Here is a 21,040-nt window from a genome sequence, read left to right as displayed (position 1 = left end):
TGACATAGAGGTAAAGGAGAAGATAACTCGGCTCTAGTTGTGTGTGTATGTGTGTGTTTTTGTGTGTGTGTGTGTGTGTGTGTACCTGGAGCTCCTCGAGCAGGTCGAGGTTCTGCTGACGGAGGCTCTGATTGGTCCTCTCCAGTTGGGCGGCGCGCTGCTGTTGGGTGAGGCTCGGGGGCGTGTCCAGCAGCTCGTCCTGAAGGACGTGGTACTCCACCTCGTATGCCTGGAGCTGCTTGGACACGTCCATCTGGCACACCTGATGAACACAGAGATCGATAACAATCTTAAAAATCCTCGAATGAGCATTCAGAAACACAAAAACATTTTGCACACAAGGGAACGTGAGCTTAGAGAACATCTTGGCTCATCCAAATCTTTCTTTTCTATAAAAAATGAACACGCATCGAATGGAGGAAAATGACTCCCAAACACTTAAATGTAGTTAGATTACTTAATTAATATTAAGAGCAAATTAATTAATTTGGTGACCCTCATGACCCTCAGTTTAAATACAATCTACATCTTTTGAAAGAATGTGAACAGGATATGCCAGGAATTTGGACGGGTAAGGCGGAGGGTGGGGTTAGCTAGACTCTTTATTGCCCTTTTCTACTTTGTTCCCCCTCCTCATTGTACAATGTTGTTATTACTTGTCCCAGTTTTCACTGACCGATTGTGTGGATACACAACTATCCTAAAAAACATTATTTTACTTTATAATAGTTAAAGTGAGCGACAACTGAATCATTGTTTTTATTTAATATACAACCCCAAAAACTTGTTTGAAAAACGAGACCTTTTATTGCTTAATCCTGATGATTAAAGGATAACTTCACCCGAAGAATCATAATAATTATATCAATTACTCAACGCATTCTTGAAAACCCATTACTTCACGCTGAACAGGGATTACAAAAAGGGAGAAAAGTTCTGACTCACTGAAGTGAACCTCTGTTTATTAACTCTCACACAACACAGTATAATCATTTAAACTGCTCACTACTTTCCAAACACATGCATCCCTAAAACCTTACTAAATGAAACATTCCCGCATACACAGTACTCGCATGGATGAGAAGCGAGAAAGCGTAAGACTGTTGATGCGTTTGCTTCCATTCATCAAAACGTTTCTTTGATTTTGGATTCTCTGTTCTTCAGAAATTCAAGATTATACGGAGTGAGTCACTCTAGCATTACTGATCTCAATACAGTATTTTTCACAAAAACAACATGTATTCTATTCCCCTTTATTTTCAATAAAGTATCAAAGATACTTCATATTTCATAATAAGCAATGCATCTCAAGATACAATTGTTTTTTATTATTTAATTTTTTTACTTTTTTAAGGACATTTTTTTTTTCATATAGCAAAACCGGATTATTTCGTGGTTGAGCAGGTTTATTTCCACCACTTTATTTGGAAAAATAAAAGACACTGCGAGCGAACCAGACATGTCAGTAACGCTTCCTTATCGTACAGCTTTGGAATGAAAAAAAAGCGTTTATCTTTATTTTCTCTTCCAAATAAGTTTGGCCGACCTGTTGTTTCTTTCTAACTGGTCTGTTTGCGTTCTTTTCCTCGTCCCACTTCCTTATGGCGTCACTGTGCACTCACATGTCAGCAAACCTATTATTATCAAGTCAGAATCAGGAATTTATGAAACTTTAGGTATTTCATTTTCATTTAGTGTTTTATTATTATATTTGATTATTGTGATTGTTCTACCCTGTGCAGCACCTTGAGATTTCTTTGTATTTTAAAGTGTGCTATATAAATAAAATCCATTATTATTATTATGTCACATGACAGAAAACAAACAATGGTCACTTTTCTGCATATGTGGCTCCAAACATCCTGTAAGTACACTCCCAGTTTTTTTTGTTGTGAAACTGTGAGTCACACCCCAGTTAACATATAGACAACCTGGATAAGTGGCACTTGGGGGGGAAAGTACCTGCAGGCTAGTGCGTGACTCAACACCCTGTCTCATATGTAAATGACATGATAAATGCCTTGGGGCGGCTGTGGCACATGAGGTAGAGCGCTTGTCCCGTAACCACAAGGTTGGTGGTTCAAGCCCCTCTACCGGCAACATGCCGAGGTGTCCTTGAGCAAGACACCTAACCCCAAGTTGCTCCCCGGGCGCTTCATTGCAGCCCACTGCTCCTCCGGGATGGGTTAAATGCAGAGAAATAATTTCCCTATTGTGGGACTAATAAAGGATTGATTAAGAACATATCACTACATGCCTTTATCTCATCTCAGACTCGCGTAACCTCCTCTTATCTCAAGGCGAACGACAACTGAAAAAAGGAGGGGGGGTAACGGATTTAAGTTCTTGCCGGTGCCACTACCCCGACCTTCATCGTTTCATGTTGTTCTTCTCCCGCCTTTAATAGATCAAATTGATAAAACGGATAAAATGTTTTGTAGGGTCCTAGATTTAAGTATGGCGCATTATCGGGGGATAGAGACGCTCTGAAGGACACAGATGCAGCAGACACACAATTACTTTTTAAAATTATAATAATCGGTTATTTTTTTTCTTCAGATGACACAACGTATTGCTTTGATGGTGGTTTCTTACAGTAGTGTGTTCTTGCAGCAGTTACAGTAGTTCATTCTGTTTATTCAAGAGGTGTGTGGTAGTAGGTATGTGATATATGTTGGCTGGATGAGGGTTCAACTGTGGAAGCGCAGCAGAATCATTTGTGGACGTTGACAAAAAACATTCAAAATCATAGTTTGTTTAGTTTTAAATCAGAAGAAAACTAAAACTAAATTCATGGACAAAGGTTTAAACAGTTCACAAGCACCGTGTGTGATAAAGACGTAAAAATGTGCACGCACAGCGTTACGCCGGCAGAGTTACATCCCGTGTTGTTGGAATAAGACTCGTCATAAGACTTGTCATTTTAAGTGGGAGATTTTTGCAAGAAACGATTTTTTCCCAAAAACTACAGCAAGTGATCTCAGACAGTCAGCTGCAGCAGAAGTTGACCTTTGCCACCGCTATGCCGACTGAACAGTTTTTTTAAATATGAAAACTACGATGACACTGCCCATTGCAAGAGCGTGTGGGAGAGCGCAGAAATGATGCATTCAGGTGCTCCTCGGATGGTTCCCTTTTCCAGAGACGGGGAGTCTTTCATCAGACCTCGGTGTGTTCATGAGCTTTAAGCCGTTATGTCGAAACAACACAGAAGCTACAACGAAGAAGCGTGACTTTTCCCTTTAGGGAACTCATTTTACATGTGTCTCCCTCATGAAAACAATTTGGCAGAAGGTCGTCTGATCGTGACTGTTTGGTTGCCAGAGTCACTCAAACGTAGTTTTTCTTCACAACAAAGAATGACACATGAAGACTGAATTGGCACTCCAACCATCAGCTGCCCTCACCGCTGATGAGAGGAGAGGGCGTGGTTCACATTGATAGCACTCAAGCATAATATGATTTTCCATTTTTTGTCGTTTCATCATAAAGCAACGCTGTCTCCTTTATCGCCCCCATGAGTTGTGAAAAATCTGATCTTCTGATTAAGTTTAATGAGCTGAGGAGCGTTTAACAGTTTCTTGAGAACGAGATCAGACGGGTCGCTGATCCACCGAAGGAAGTGGAAATCTCTGCTGTAGGTGATGTTGAGTTAAAGTCTGTTGATCACTCCATGAGAGTGAGAGCTTCCCGAAGGGCAGAAAGTAATATGGAGGGATACTTTTCTGATATACTCTTTCCGAATAATACATTTGGTCAGTTTCCCTTTAAATAATGAATATTATGCATTTAATAGGCTAACATAAATTCGGAGACTTTCTGTGTATGTTCACTGATAACGGCTAATAATTCCTCACAATCAATTTTCATGGGATTTGGTGACAATATAAGTTGATATAAAAGCAATGCCTGACAATAAAGTGTTTGAATGCAACTCAAACACTTCACTGTAATCCTCAAAATTACAATAAATAGGATCAGGACCATCACAACTGTGCACTGTATACCAGTCAGGCAGTCCAGTGATTAAAGGGGGAAGTTACACATTACAGACCGTCGCGTACTCTGACCTGGTTGATGGTTTTCTCCATCTGCACCAGGCCCAGGTTGGGCAGCGTGGTCTTGATGAAGTCCACTATGGACTCCAGGCTCTCGTGCTGCAGGATAAGAGGCTTGTGGCTCCCCAGCAGGCTCATGGCCACCTTGAAGATGACCTCTGACCCCTGCAGGAACAACATATCTGACAAAGGACAGATAGGAGTCAAAAGGTTACAGAGGAAGAAAAGGAATAAGCAGTTGGAAAGGCCCTGCCGTGACAGCAAAATTACGCAACAGTACGGTAAATAATGACAGACATTCACAGCACGGCTTACCATGTTGATTGGTGACTGAAAGGGTTGTTTTCAATGATAGATGCTTTGACGTCAATAAAAAAAAGGGTTTAAGCAAACATAAATTTAGGCCAGAGACAGCGTAGGTGTGTGCATTTGTGTGCGTGCTTTGAATGCATCAGGGCGGGGTGAGGGTTTGGCAGGATTGCATGAGATCATACAACAGATTAAGAATTGGGAGCAAAGACTTCACAGTGCCATGATGATGCCCTCTTGCTGTAACACACACACACTCAGCGTTATGCTCAGATGAGCGCAAGGAGCCAGAGAGTCTGGTTCGCTGACTGAGCACAGTGTAGGAAATTAGGCATGAAAACGACAGTAAGAAAGGAACGGCGGAGCGTGTGGGTAGGTGAAAGACACACAGGCAGCTTACCGAAGACTCTGGCCACGAAGCCGAGGGGGAAGTGCGAGGCGAAGGCGGTGAGGAACCAGGGGGTGGCGTACAAGCTGGGTCCGATCTCCTGCTGCTCCAGGTGGCTGTAAAGATCCCTGTGGTAGTCGTGGAGCAGCCGGGACAGCTGGTACATCTGAATCTGACGGGGAGCAACGTATAGGAGGTTGTTTTTATTGGTTGGTGTAAATTCTGCGCAGGTTGTGCTTTATATTATTTAGTGCGCGGTTGGATTTGTGACGGGTTAAGGCGTTATGGCAGAGATTTGGAGCCTATTCAACTACGCCTCAGTTTACAAAGGTTAACACTGCACAGCAAAAGTCTCTGTAAAAGAGTGAAATCTGATGCTTAATCTTTATTTAAAACCTACACCATGAGTATCTATAGCGAGGCAAAGTCCCGCCCCTTTAGGTATATCACCATGGGACCTTATTTTGGAAGAAATATGTACGGTAGTCAACGGTGAGAGACAATCCTTTTTTTGATCACGTTTGAATTAAGAAGAATTAAACATACTATGTCAGTCAAATTTGCAAGTAGAGAAAGTCGCAGTCTGGCATAAAACTTTTGAAGTATGAGACTGCGAAAAATATAGAATACACTCCCAAAAGTCGGGGAACTGACGTCTTTGCTGAAGATACGACAACTATGTGCTTTGTCACACTCACACGAAAGTTACCTTTGTGTATGGAACGTAGCTAAGTTAGCTAGCTAGATAGCTAGCTCGCCAAACAGCCATGTTGTTGATGAACAAACTAAACCTAGTAGCCTACTATATATATATATATACAAATATATATATATACACAAATATATATATATATATATATACAAATATATATATACAAATATATATATATATATATATACAAATATATATATACAAATATATATATATATATATATATACAAATATATATATATATATATACAAATATATATATATATATATATATACACACAAATATATATATATATATATATACACAAATATATATATATATATACACAAATATATATAAATATATATATATATATATATATATATATATATATATAGTGTGAGATGTAAAGACCTGCATTCCTCTCTTTCATGTTAATTAGGTATTTGTGTAACAGATCAAGATTAAGGTGTGTAGGAGACACATGTGGGACAAAAGAGGCTCTGTGTGTGTGTGTGTGTGTGTGTGTGTGTGTGTGTGTGTGTGTGTGTGTGTGTGTGTGTGTGTGTGTGTGTGTGTGTGTGTGTGTGTGTGTGTGGTGCGCTTGTGTTAGTGTGTTAGTGTGTGTGTGCATTTCACCTGCAGGATAATCATGTCAGGCCTGTACTGTTTGCGGAGCCCAACGTCATACATGAGAAATTTGAGCATGTTGAAGGCGTCCTCCTCCCCCATGTGTAACAGCAGCACTCCAGCAATGAAGGACAGGCCCTGGCAGTAGCCCACCTACAATCCAAACGACAACAAATGTGACGTCCACACAGACAGGGAAGTGGAAAAGGGCTTAAGCCGAAAAAAGGCAGTTGACAGTTCCATTTAATCCATCAATCAAGGGGGGGGCAGATAGAGAGAGAGAGAGAGAGAGAGAGAGAGAGAGACATCAAAAAAGAAAGGGAAAGAATAGCAAAAGTAGAATGAAATGGTACCTCTGGGTCCAGCAGTGAGTAGGCTTTCAGTAAGTTATACAGGGACAGCTGTCCTGCTCCCAGCTGCGCTTGGAAATATGGATGAGTGGGAAAAGTGCGACCTGGGACAGAAAAGAGAAAAAAGAGCGAGATATGATCCATCTTGTCTAAACCGTCTGCTCTGTTTAGATTTAGTATGACATTGCAATTGGCCAATTTCCATGTCTGCCATAAAGCTGTCTTAATAGATTTGATATACTCGACTCGGGTCTGACAAACTCCTCGAAAGAATCTGAGCAGAATAGCCTCCGGGTGTGTCTCTGAAAGAAGCAGAAACTCTGCCTCGGGATGCGAGACTCAACTCGAGGGAGCTCACAAATGAAAGCACACAGCTTTAAAGCGACGAACCCCTGTAACCTCTTTCAGAACCGACACGTGTGGTGTTGGTGGTGTACGGGGACGCGCGCCTTGACAACATAATGACCCAGAATCTGTGGAGAAAAAAACAACATTCTTAACGTGGACAGGTTGGTAACTGTGTGTGTTTTTGGACTGAGCACCACTCAACCTGTGGCGTGTGACAGTGAGGCTTTCCGAGCAGACAATGACGCAGCACATGTGAACTTATACAGAGAATGCGCTGTAGGGGCTTTATTGTTGTGAACATAATGCTCCCTCCCCTGCCTCTAGAAAAAGTGTCTGTGTCTGAAAACAAGGTGTGATTGCTCCACTTTACACCCAGGAATTCTTCTTTAACTTACGTTGTTGAACTATTTTGCCTCAATTTGAACTGCACATTTGAATATTGCCCTCCGAACGCTGTGTGCTTTCATGAAACGGCACGTAACACCTTTGTTATTTGGCCACGTTAACAGTTACCTCCGTCCCCGCCCTATTTGATGTGGAGTGAATAACATGACAGATGAAAGACGCGGGGTAAATAGCAAAAAAACAGGGGAGGTGAAGTGCTACTGGGTTGGACGTGGATGTATGTGTATGTGGGTGTTATGTGGGTGGGGTGAAGGTACTGTATGTGTGTGTGGGGTTTTTTGGGTGGGAGGTGTTGGGTACATTCAAAGGGTGAAAGCGTCAAAATGAGGTTTGAGACATTGCAGTGTCCTCAGTGCAGAGTTTAACCAAATGAAATGACTTTTGTAAGACCTTTTTTTTGTATTTACATTACACTGCAGCTGCATTCTCGCAATATCACGCAATTCTCACATTACCTATCTAGAGATGGTATCGTTGGGATTTTAGCGATACTAGTACTCTTATTGATTCTGCTTATCGGTCAGGTCTATAATTGATACTCTTTTCGGTTCTTTTTGATTATACTGCGAGAAGAAAAAAATGTCATTAAGAAAAAGAATAAACATTGCCCTATTATTCTTGTATGTATGCAAATAGTCTTTCTTGAGTTCTAAAATCGTGAAAGAACATTTGCAGCTAAACAATTAACTTAGCAATTAGCTTTCATTTATTACCCTATTCCTATTAGCAAACTCCACATTGCATGGCTTACGTTATCTGCAGTGGACGAGGATGGACGGCTGCTCTCCAAACAGCAGAAAACTGTCTTTCTGCAGATTGATGTTCTGCTTGTCGGCAAATGTGGAAATGGAATGGAATTAATTAGTCTTAATTGTGAGGGGTTTTATTACATTTGTGACAAGGAGAGTTATCAGCATCTACTGGAGTAAAATGGAGCCACACTGAGCTGGTGTCAGTGTGTGTGTCAGAGTAACGCATGACTCCGCCCCTCGTGCAAAGACAGGCACAGAGACATAGAGAGGAGGTTTGAGACGCTTTTTTTTCTGCGGAGATCTCACTCCGTAGCTTCTAAAGTACCGATAGCAGAACCCTTAACTCCGGACCTTATCAATACTCCGGGTTTTTACTCATTTAGAACCGGTTCCGGTTTGGATCAGAGATTCAGGGGGCGTCCCTCACGAGATAACACAAAAAATCTAAGTTGACTTCAAGTGATGCATTTGTGATCCGTAAAACAGTGAATGGACCGATCAGCGTCCAGTGAGGAACTACTGCCGGCTGTTCGTTCAAACAACTCATGAGGAGGATAGCGTAGATCAGTGGTTCTCAAATGGGGGTACGTGTACCCCTGGGGGTACGTGAAGGCACTCCAGGGGGTACGTGAGATTTTTCAAAAATATATTTAAAATTAGCATCCATTCAAAAATCCTTTAAAAATAGTTGTTTAATAAATATTCAATAAAATATAAGTGTAAGTTCATAAACTGAATTTAATGCAACAATGCAATCGTCAGTGTTGCCAGTTTAATAAATCAGACACTGATGGCAGAGCGCTTAGTATTACATCTTTTTTTCAACCAAAAATGCTTTGCGCTGGTTAGGGGGTACTTGGCTAAAAAAGTATTTCACAGGGGGTACATCACTGAAAAAAGGTTGAGAACCACTGGCGTAGATGATGCAATAGCATCAAATTTGAACAGAACTAGAGAATGTTTCTTCATTGAAAGAGGAGCGAAGAACGACGCTGAATGATTTTCTCAATGGAAAAGGTGTTTTCTCTCTTCTTTTGCCTCGTTTTGGTAAGAGTTTGATTGACGGATGGTTCATCTAATCACTTGCCATGTATTTTTTGTTTCCACAGTCAGATGGTTCTGTGTAACAAGCCATCTGGCGGGTCAGGTTACTTTGAAATACCACGAGAAGATAATTTAATACCTCTGACAGTCAAACTTGAAACAGAAAACCAATAGTTTCTCCAGACATCCTACAAGCGGAAAATTATGCGTAGAATTTTAAAAAATAGAATATCTTCAAAGGCCTTTTGTTGAAGGAGCTGAAATTCCCTTTTTAACGCTTTTCAAGACCTGTAGTAAAAACCAAAAAGATTGTGCACATGGTACTGTACATCCATCAGTGTTGTGTTCTTTCCAAACAGCAGAAAAAGCTCCGAAAAACCAAGCAACTGAAAAATGTGTGCCTGTGAATACGAGTACTTGTACATTGTGTGGGTTCTGAGTTACCCAGATCTATGAGGATGGCGTGCTGCTGCGAGGTCAGCTGCTTCAGCAACTCTTTGTACGGAGACGGGTTGGTGGGCGGGCGGGACGGGACCGTCTGCCTGAGCAGGTACTGTTCGGACAGAAACTTCCAGATCTCGCCCCGGTGCTGCCTCGGGACGCCTGTCGGAGATGACAAAGAGGAGGGTGAGAGCAGAAGGTTGTTCAAAGGTGGAACTACCAGTAGTATGCAAATCTTGAGGAGACAAAAGAAATGTGGTGATTCTCAGAGGTGACTCTAATCTCATCTTTAAAAAATACCAGTCAGCCTAATAGCCCATATTTCCCCTCGAGTGTAGGATTCAGTCTCAACCTTGGGAAACACATATGCAAGTATTCTAAATGCAATACTAGTAAAGTAAGTGAACTATGCATAAAAAACATTCACCACAAATATTTCTATATATACTACATCATTTTAACCCTATTGACTCTGATATTTGGAGCGTCACAAAATGACTGACTTACTTTTACACTTGGGTGTTTGTATAAATTATATAAAAGAGATATAATGTGGTTATGACCAGAAATAGACAGAGGAACAACCGTGAAATCAGCAGCGTGACCGCCTCTTTCATGTGATATGTAATCAGCTCTTTAGGCTATTTCAGCTCTAAGGCGGCTTTTCATTGGTCAGTAGCCTTTTCTGTGTGCATGTGAGCTCTCTGTACTTTAGATCTCCCATGTTGCGTTTGTGGTCGAGGGACAGAGGAGATAACGCCTCCTGTCCTCCTGTGCAGAACGTGCTGATACTAGAACACGCACAGAGGATAGCCTTGACAGTGAGAAGGGAGATACACAAACAAACAAACACACTGACTTTACTGTGCACAAATGTTGAATTAGAAACACTTTATGCTCTTTTGTTTTGCCGTATTTGGCCAGAGGGCCGGGGCTGTTGATTAGGAGAAACGTTACAGTACGTATTTTCAGTTTTGGGGCTTTATACATTAAGCTTTGGTTAATATTAGCTAATACTTGGTGATTAGGATAAACATCTCAGCGAAGCACTGATATAGGTATTTGCGGAGCCAGACGTGTACCTTGTGCAACAGCAGCGTGGATGGTCTCCTTGTCAAACTTGACCTTTGCCCTCGCAGGAGTTCCCAGCATCTTCTCCCAGACCAGAGTGACCTCCTTCAGACACGGGGTGATTTCCTCGTAGTCCAGCTTCAGACGCTTGTTCTGCAGGTCGCTCTCTGAGGCTATGAAACGGAAAAAAAAGTTGGGGCGTCAACGATACGGCGTTTATGTTTGTGTGTTTATGTCAATCTCTCTTTGCAAAGCACCAAGCCCTGTATGTTTTTCCTTTTTTTTTCCTGCACCCGTTCACTTAATTACTCAGACAGACTTCCACACACTCTTTGCCAGCAAAATAAAAACACTGTGGAGGAGAAAAATGTGACCACAACTAAATAACTGAGAATAAAACCCTTTGCATTTAGATAAAGAGGATTCTAAACAGGCCAGGCGTGAATTTCATGAGTGAGGTTTTCATCATCTAGTGATTGAAATGATCAGAAAAGACAAGATGTGCACAGGATGTTTAGGACTTGTAGTACTGACTCAAAAAATATATATATAATAATCATACTCTAAAAGACAGAAGATTTCTTTTGCGGGGGTTTGGGAAATGTTGAAGCCTAGAAGCTCAAACAGCCAGCAGGGAACGTGATAAATAACTGTAGGAGCAGCGCTACAGGACATCATCACCTTTTAAGTTGTTGTATCGAAATTGTTAGCAAACGTGTTCAAACTTGAACAATGTTCCCGCTCTTTTAGCTCGGTTTTTGGCCTCCACCAACTCCTGAGGGAAATATCTGGCTCTTTAGCTGCTAAATTCTCCATTGTGTCCACCAGCTAGATGCTAATTATGTCTCCAGTTTGGGGCTGAGAGGGTAACGGACCAGTTTTTATTAAATCCAATCACATTTGGATGTTTGAACATGACAAACAAACCGAGAGTAAATCCAGGAATATCTTAAATCCTTTGACAGAGGACATATTATTTTAATACATTTCCCCTGCTGTGTTATAATAAGATGTGTTTTACCCAATCTAATTTGTGGCTCTCAGATTAACACATAAACTAAACAGAGAAACACAAACTGTGAATTCCGTTGCAACATGTTGACACCAGCGATCAAAGAAGGTGAGGGCACGCCCGGCGCCCCTCGCCTGTTCCTCTCTCTCTGACAACACCCTTCCTCTCTTTCCTCACTAATCTCTCAACCCACAGCCCTTCTTCTCTTCTCTTTTCTCTTTCCTGCCTTCACTCAGAACTCTTATTTTCATCCAATCCCACATTTGTCTCATCCGTCGACCAACGCTCTCCCTTTCCCTCCTTCCCCGTTGTGGACTCTCTCCCCACCCTTTTATGCTCATCCGTGTAGTAAAAGGGCCTGGGGAGGGTGACATCATCGCTACGGAAGAGGAAAGACATGGAAGTCCGTTTCCTGTTCCAACCCGCACAGACAGCTTCCCAGGCTATTGAATGAATGCTGGGACATTGTCTTCAGCTGCGGGGTGCTGCGATGTCAGAGGGATACAGCAGACGGCGCTGGAAACGAAGGAATCGTTGCTCTTTGGGTGCGCTCGGCCGAACAGAAGTTTTTGGGTCACGCTTGAAATGGATGGTGGCTGATAAACCATAGTGGGTTTTCATATAACAAAAACTTGATTTGTGGTCTTTTATGAAAGATCTCTTTAATAATTGCAGATTGGTAATTCTCACCCCACCCCCCGACAGACGCGTCAGTGACACGAAACAATCATCCTCATGTTCACGTGCCAACTTGCCCATTTCGGCAAGTGCAGATTTCACTGCGCGTCGTACCCTTATGATATGACACCGTGACATCTCCTCTTTTAACAGGAAACAGAGGCGAAATTAGCAGTGCAGCCAACATGTATTGCAAAGAAGTAAAATGAGGCCAACACCAGCTTGAATGAACAAATTGAGTCAAATTAGTGCATTGCAGAAGTAGCTGGTTTTGCAAAGAGCTCACATTCAAATTCAGGATAAAAAACATTTGGAAAACACCCAAGAACTAGACTAATTGAAAACATCTCCAGATTTCTAAAACGTTTTTATGAAATGCTGTGTATCACGGCCGCAGCAATCGAAGATAGAGAAGTAGTGGCAGTGACCTGGAGGGCGTAGTCTGGATAATAATAAAAAAAGGAAAAGTTGGACGGAGCAGACAGCTGACACACCCAGAGTAAGAATAGATGCTTCTGGAGCAGCCGTGGCTCTGCTGTCTGTCTTATCTGGAGAGGTGGAGAGTCTGGTCCATCAGGACTCAGGACTCAATCTGCCCTTCCTCCATTTCTCTTCCATTCCCTCGCCCGGAACACCCCGCCCATGATAACATACATCAACATAGGATACCCCACCCTGGAGCTGACAAAGACACACACACACACACACACACACACACACACACACACACACACACACACACACACACACACACACACACACACACACACACACACACACACACACACACACACTTTCACAGTTGCCACAAAACAGGCAGCAGTGTGAGAGATAAAGAGAAGCAATGGAGCTCCACCCGGACAAATAACGGATGGAAAGGTGGAGCCCGGCCTCAGGGAGGAATAAAACAATGTCAAACTATAGATGCCAGATAGCGGCGCCACACGCTGCAGATGTGTGCGTTGTATCCGTGTGTGAGTCCACACCCCGTTATTTAGGCTATGATTTCGATTGGCACGATGGATTCATGGTTTGTATACAGCGCAGGGTAGTTAGGGGGTGTGGTGCGACTAGGTGTGCGTGTTGATGCCTGCCAACTGGGTCAGGAAAGAGGCGGCGCACTTGGCACACCCTTACATATTGTATTGTACATATGCCTTCCAGTGAAAAGACACACACACACGCACACACGTTTTATATAACCTTGGCATTAGCGATTGGGTCTATAGTTAAAAGAATAAGGTGTACGCTTGATTGCCCAACCTCTGTGTGTGTGTGTGTGTGTGTGTGTGTGTGTGTGTGTGTGTGTTTCTGTGTGCACATCTGGAGAGGCATGTTGCCAGAGACAAATTAAAGGTGAGTGATGCCAACGCAGCTCAATGAAACAAATCTGGCAGCAAACGCGTTACAATATTGCAAGGAACAGGCAGCAAAAAAGTGTCTAGCGGCTCTATGACATCAATGACAGTGGATCATCCCCCCCCCTTTGAGCATCCGACTCACCCTGTAGCTTCTGGTTCTCTCTCTCCATCCTCTGCAGCAGGATCTGCTGCAGGATGGCCTTCCTCCAGAGCTCCCTCAGCTCCTCTCTGCTCCGTCTCGTCCCCTCCTCGGGCACCGCCCGTGTGGACGAGTCCCCGCTCCCTCCGACTACCACCTGGCCCCCTCGAGACAGGGGTCCCCCGCTCTGAAAGACATGTCAGATCATGTTGCATTAGGTTGGATGAGATTAAACTACATCAGTCGTCCACTGCATGTACAGCAAAGAGCAAACACAGTGTTACGTTGTGAAATAATACTTTTAAAAATAGTGGAATAAGTTTTCATCAAGTTGTTTGCAAGTGCGAAAGAATTGAGCTCGTTAGGAGAAAGAAAAGTTCTATATTCACAAGATATGACAATATCTTTTTCTGAGGGTGACATTTTATTTTGTTTTAATTCATCCATTGACCCTCAGTTTAAAAAAATCGAACAAGTTTGTTCACTTTGCAACCCTCCCCTGGACAGCCGTGCAAAAAAAAAAAAAAAAAAAAAGAAGATAAGCACAGATATATTCAACACAGTCGGGTGCGTCGCACACAGTGTAAAAAAAAAAAAAAAAAAGAAAAAAAAAAGTGTTTGTATGACTCCACCCCAAAGTACAGGGTGGATCCCAAAACCTCAAAATACCGTGTTGTTTAGAGGGAGGACATAACAACTATCCAGATAGCACTTGTGTTTCGGTTCGTAGGAACATCACGATTCAGTTTGATTGCATGCATGCCCCCACACACACACGCACACATACCTTAGCTTCACTTAGGTATGCCAATTTGATGCTTATCTTTATGAGGAAAACTAGAAATAGGTACATACTGTACATCCATAAATTACAAACACACACACACACACACACACACACACACACACACACACACACACACACACACACACACACACACACACACAGAATGACAATAGTGTTCTCTGGTCTAAGTTGGGTTAACGTTGATGTGTGCCTTTGTGTCTGTGTCAGGGAGACTTTCCAAGACGTGCTGAGCAGAGTAGCTATACAAACATATGGCTCTTATGTTACGAGTGTGGCAAACACGCACACACACTTGAGAGACTTGTGTATTTGTTAGACAAACACAGACTCCTGTACAGCTTTTACAGAACGAGGCTGAAGAGTCAGCCTCAAGGTGTGAAAAGTGCACGCGAGCGCACACACACTTGGAAACACGCACGGACTTCTCCTGCGATCCTCGTGGAGACTTTCCACGGACCACTTTCACTCTCTAGTCCCTAATCCTAACCCTAAATGAACTAGCTACCTTACTGTGGGCGCCTAAACTCAATGCTAGAACAATGTCTTGATGTCAAAACACGCACACCCACCCTCTTGCATAAAGTGGCACAATCCACTCCCTGAGCAAACATTTCACCAGACCCCTGTCTCTGAACACACACACACACACACACACACAATATATGCAAAGTGGGTCAACACGGTTGGCGCTTTCCTCTGGCGCTGTCTGTGTGTGGCCTGTCAACATGACCTTGAGACACCGTCATCCCCTCCAACATGCACGCACACACACGAGAACTCGGACACGCCCATGACCTCATGCATGTAAGCACACACACACACACACACACACACACACACATAAATCCACACCCAAATCGGCAGCGCTATATTCGGCCAGCAAAAAGCCCATCAAGCTGACCTGCTAAGAGCACCTTCAACTCGCGGCTGCGGACCGTCAAAATAAAAGTCACACACAGATGTAATTAATGGTGAAGAGAAAAGTCTGCCTTGGTGTTCGTCCGTTTTGGTTTGAAAGGGAAACTCAGTGACGGGGCCCTGAAGCTGGCTAATCCCTCATGAGCAGCATGTTCAGTGGGGAGGGTGGATAAAAAGGTCACATTAGTCCCACATTCCTGTTGCATTTATGGAGAGTCGAACACAGAATGTGCCCGGAAGGTAGTCCACTAATCCAGTACAACCACTGTGAAAGTTTTTAATACCCAGTTGTTGTTGAGACTGGGTCAGAGGTGTTAATTGAAGCGTATGGAAATGTTTGTGGTTCTCTGTGTGTTTAGAATTTGGAAACATCACACTTTGGCACCCCCCAGTGGTGGCATAAGAAAAATACACAGTGGCAAGAAACTGTGTTGCCGTGTCACCACAAAACCACCAGCCCACGGCAGAATTGTCTTGTTTAGGTTTCAGGGTCAATGCCAGTTGACTCTCTGATTTGTTATCTTGCCTCCGCCTGTCTGCTCAGGTGATAGTAGTTGAAATAGCACGTAAACATTCTGGTAAACCTGCCTCACTGTGTTTTATGTTTTCAAGAGGCGTTTGGAATTCAAGGCGGTTTGGAAGGACACGGAGACTGTTGCTGTCTGAATTGCATACCATTAAGGCGTAGCTCTAGCCGCAACTGCCTCGGTTCGAGTCCGGCCCAGGACCATTTAGTGTGTGTCATCCTCTCTCTCTCTCTCGCCTGCAGCTCCTGACTGTCTCTCTCAAACTTCAATTTTTGTTTTAAATAAATACAAAGCAGAAATGCAAAGAAAAGAAAAAAAAAACACCTTAAAGACTAAAATCAGGACATATCATCAGGTAGAGACACTCGCTTGGCCACTGTTCCAACGTTCCCTCTGATATAGTGACATTAAATGGATCGGTAAAAGCTCCAAAGCGTGTGCTGAGGACATATGACCCTGAATAGGCCTGAAAAAAAGGTAGGCCTGAAAAGGTAGGCCTGAAAAAAAAAAAAAAGATACTTGAATACGTCATCCTGTTCTTTATTTTCTGATATCTTATAGACCAATGATTGATAGATTCATCAATGTAAAAACAATAGGAAGTCGCAAGTGTTAACAAGACCCAAAAACATTACTTCCAGCACAAAAAAGATAAAGACCTGTAAGTGTAAGTGCAATAAAGAAATTCCTTTCTTTTGCTTAAACTTAAAGGTAAATGTATGAACATGTCTTTAAAGGAGTTTGTTTTGTTTGAAACAGGATTTATGGCGGAGCTACAGTGTGACCAACCCAACTAACGACACTGTCAGCACTTTTGTCACACACACACACACACACACACACACACACACACACACACACACACACACACACACACACACACACACACATACATACAAAACACAGGAAATGCAGACATGCAAGCACATGATTCTCACATCTGCGCAAACAGACACACACACACACCCTTTTGTGAAGACTTCGACTGAGATGAGACCGGCGGGCAATATTTCACTCTCTGAAATATCTGACAGGGCAGTAAATCTCAAGTCATACTTTGATTTTTTGTTTTTTTCCACTTGGCAATCAAGCCTGATACATTTAATTTGAGACCAGTGTCAAACATTGGCCCTATTCATCAACTGATAACAGTCAGAGCAATGTGAGATCTCTCTGTGATGCAAAAAATCAAAGCTCCAAAACAAGCACAGGATGCCAAAACATTAACATCAATCACAGTGTGATAACAATGGAGACATATGAGGGCCTGGTCATTTGAGTCTAAAGTTTAGACACTCTAAGAGAAACAACTTTGTTGAGAATGACATTAGCCTGTCACTGCACTGCTGTCTACCCATTCGGACCATAGATTGTATTTGAGAAGAGGACAAAGTCATCATGATGTCCCCCCATTTGTTTGTGGACGGCCATTTTGAAGCCTCGAATTTGGCGATTTGGCCGTCACCATCTTGGATTACAGCCAGCACCATGTGGTTTTTGGAACCAATAAACAAAAGTTGACATATTTGGAATGTGGAAGAGTGACGTAGAGATGCTGTATACGGCTCTGTTAGCGACAGCGACCTGTCAATCAAAGTTAGACTGCCCTGAAGCATACTCCGCTTTATGGTGTATTTGATTCTAAATGGACCATAAATAACTTAATGAACATCATGCTGTATTGAAGAAGATTTTAAACTATAAATTAAGACTATAAACTCATTGTTGCAATGTTTACTGAGGTAAAAAATCAACTGAGAAGTAGGGTCATTTTCTCATAGACTTCTATACAAGACTTCTTTTTGCAACCGGAGGAGTCGCCCACTGATGGCCATTAGAGAGAATGTAAGTTTTAAGACTTCATTCGGCAGAACTGGAAGTTGCCGCCTGGTCGGGTCCTTGAATGGCTGTTATAGAAGGGTGAGCACAAGGGTCTTGTTCGTGCTCTTATTTTGGTAGGATACTAAGCGTGCATGTGCACACGAGAGCAACTCGCTTGACCTGGAGCTGCTTTTACAACATGTTTCTGTTTTACAACCGAAACGTGCAAAGTAATCCAAGTGTGAAGATCTCGACTGTCCAGAGCAGGTATTTCTGTTTCTGTTTGCCAAGAGATGGAAATGAGACAGGCAGCGTACTGTTTGATAACAGTGAACAAAATATTTGCATAACTCGTGAGATTGAATTATGTCCCAATATATCAAACTGTCTTTGAAGTTTAGTCAGTTTGGTATCTTTTTCCTGATCAGATGGAATGTTTACATTTTATTAATTATCGCCATAATTTGTCAGGCTAAAAATAATGTGGAGAATTCAGGATTTGAGCTAATTCTGGCTGAAAAGCAAATATAATGGTCTACTTAGGTTGAAAGAAAAACACTAGAATATCACGATATTATGTTTTGTGTTACTAAATCAATTCTTGAAAACACTGTATTACCTAAGAATCCTGAAAGCCCTTCTAGTTAAAACTTTTTATTGATATATGTCAATGTTATTTCCTCAGATTGCACCAAAAGTAGTGCTATGATGTTGGATGTTACACGCACTGTGACAAAAACAATCGCAGATCCCACTGATTGCATGAAAAAGATTTAAAACAGTTTACTCCGATTTTATGCACATGGCATGATAGTTTTTCTAAAATTCGATACATTTTTTAGAAAATTGCAAAATATCGTTATACATTGAGTCATAATCTCTGACTGGGACACGTATCACATATATGCCAGATTCTTGCATATATGCAGCCCTATAATCTATAGTGTCTATAGGGGATACAAATGTGTTTACCCAATTTCTATAACTTGAAAATATATTTTTTCTACAAAGCTCCTTCTCAAAGTTCTTGTTGCTAAATACTCACTAAAATCTTAATTTTATATTTGAGGCAGTATGTTGTCCTCTTATATAATATATTTCACTATGTCTGCAGTACAAAAACAAACCCTGAAAAGACTCCTCAGTGTGCCCCAATTTTAAAGATAGACAAACCCTATCTTCCTCTTCAGTGTCTAAAAGAGTGCGACACATCCTTAGTGAACAAACAACCACGGTTTTCTCTCCAGTGTGCTCTACCTTTTGTTCATTAAACACAAGGGTTGGGTGTATTTAAATGATATGGCAGCATGATCGCCTTCTTGGACAAATTGTAAAAAGGTTTGTGGGGACTGAGTCAGCACTTTTATTCCAAGTTAAACTGTATCTTAACACTTTACACTGAGTGGGCCTCCATTTCTAATTAAAAAGTAGACAACTATCTCAGTGAGTTATAAATAAGCAAGAAATTCGTCTTAACAAAAGGACCACTAATCCTAGTCCTCTATGCAAGTGGAACCTTGCATAGAGTTAAATCAATTAGTGGGCGTGCCCATTCTTACCGTTGGTGTCGGTGTTCTTCTGCGGTGTGGCGACGCGCAGGAAGATCTGCTGCCTCCATGAGTGGCGGTGGCTGCGCAGAGGGCTTTCCCCTATGCCAAGTGCTGCACTTGTTGGAGACAGAGCTGCTACATCACTGAAACACAAATAAGCACACACACAAGAAGGGTTACATAATATGTCTTTGTAGTTTGTACAATAAACTGTATACTAACACATTAATATATGCACAAAAAGACAGACACAAAAAGTCTGTTTAAGTGATCCATGAAACAAGGAGCACAGATTGTAACTACACAATGACATGTGTGTGTGTGTGTGTGTGTGTGTGTGTGTGTGTGTGTGTGTGTGTGTGTGTGTGTGTGTGTGTGTGTGTGTGTGTGTGTGTGTGTGTGTGTGTGTGTGTGTACCTGCTCTTTGGGACATCGGGACAATCATTCTCTTGGACAGGGTCCAGAAATGGAAATTTCAGAAAATTAGGGACAGAGGAGGAGGAGCGGAGACGAGCTCGCAGACCACCCAGAGGACTGAGATGGAGAGATGGAGGTGGAAAAAGGAGGCAGGAAACAGATGAAAAGAGACACGTAGGGCCCCGTTCACACAAAGAGACACATGTCTAGTGAAAAGTTTTTTTTACTGAAGTGAACACAGCTTGGATCTCTTTTCAAGTCAACCAATGAGTGACATTATGTTTAGTGTTTCTCTGTCTAAACAGGGCCTCACAAAATAACATGTAGCACAAGGTCAAAAGAAGAATTGAACGATTAAGTATAAAGCATAAAACAGAGACAGAAAAAAACTGCATGAGTTTAACTGAAAACCAGCGCAGGATTCTCACCGTCTTTTATTGAGCCGCGCTCCACTAGACGGTGAGGAAGGATGATGAGGGAGGAGAGGAGAGGGAGACAAAGGGCAGGGAGGAACAGGAGGAAGGGTGGAGTCGGTAGGGAGATGTCTGAGAAATGGTGGAAATACAGGAAGAAGAGGGAAAAGAGAAAGAAAGCAAAGGAAGTCACACAAAAAAAAAATATGTGACAGCTGAAAAATGGGCAAAGACAAAGAGCAGAGAAAAGGAAATGAAAAATGTTTTTTTGAAGGTTGAGCCGTGGAGAAACAGTTCATGTGCGAATTTTGGTTGATCATCTCAAACTGATGGTAAAGAAATGATTAATATCGTCTTTTCATTATTTCGACGCAACATTACAACCATAACCATAATTTGACTGTTTTCACTGTTGGGTATAATTAAAAGAATCCACAGGTTATTCTTCCTTCTCAAAAGCCTGCCACCTGCATTACCCACAATGCAACTCGACATGCTATGCTAGAAGCAGCTAATGTAGCCTCCAGCAGAGATGAGGAGCTACAGAGGTCTGAGAACCTCACATTCTTGTTCAACTACTCAACTCAGTTTTGTTTTTTTCATTTAAAACACAAGACCCAAAAAATGCTGACTCACTTGAGAAAAAATGTTCGGATATCGAAACACCATAGTTTATAGAAATAGAACAGGAGTAGAAAGGACATTCCAATTCAAACCAATATATCAGAATTGGTCAGAGTGTCAGCCATTATTTATGTGCTCTGCTGCCACTGCTACTGTTGTAGCCGACTAACTTCCATACAAACTAAACCAACTTACAGCAAGTCACGTTCTCACTGAGGTGATGTTATGCAGCGACTAAAAAAAGAGCAGTGGAGTAGTGATGCTACAAAGCGTAGAGAGCCAGA

At 42.1% G+C, this 21,040-nt stretch overlaps 1 protein-coding gene across 1 annotated transcript in view; it reads right to left on the bottom strand.

Moving 5' to 3' along the window:
- Nucleotides 1-21,040, bottom strand: part of tbc1d1 (TBC1 (tre-2/USP6, BUB2, cdc16) domain family, member 1) — a 50,306-nt gene that overhangs the window by 385 nt on the left and 28,881 nt on the right. Inside the window, 11 exon segments of the mRNA XM_054604102.1 lie at nucleotides 86-262; nucleotides 4,071-4,240; nucleotides 4,768-4,927; nucleotides 6,087-6,230; nucleotides 6,431-6,531; nucleotides 9,421-9,579; nucleotides 10,500-10,661; nucleotides 13,682-13,843; nucleotides 13,846-13,863; nucleotides 16,947-16,949; nucleotides 19,312-19,445. Of these exon segments, the coding sequence (XP_054460077.1) occupies nucleotides 86-262; nucleotides 4,071-4,240; nucleotides 4,768-4,927; nucleotides 6,087-6,230; nucleotides 6,431-6,531; nucleotides 9,421-9,579; nucleotides 10,500-10,661; nucleotides 13,682-13,843; nucleotides 13,846-13,863; nucleotides 16,947-16,949; nucleotides 19,312-19,445 (1,390 nt within the window).

Source organism: Anoplopoma fimbria, chromosome 9, assembly GCF_027596085.1.
Source record: "Anoplopoma fimbria isolate UVic2021 breed Golden Eagle Sablefish chromosome 9, Afim_UVic_2022, whole genome shotgun sequence".
In the NCBI taxonomy this organism is placed as follows: Eukaryota; Metazoa; Chordata; class Actinopteri; order Perciformes; family Anoplopomatidae; genus Anoplopoma; species Anoplopoma fimbria.
This window is presented reverse-complemented; position numbering and strand designations above follow the sequence as displayed.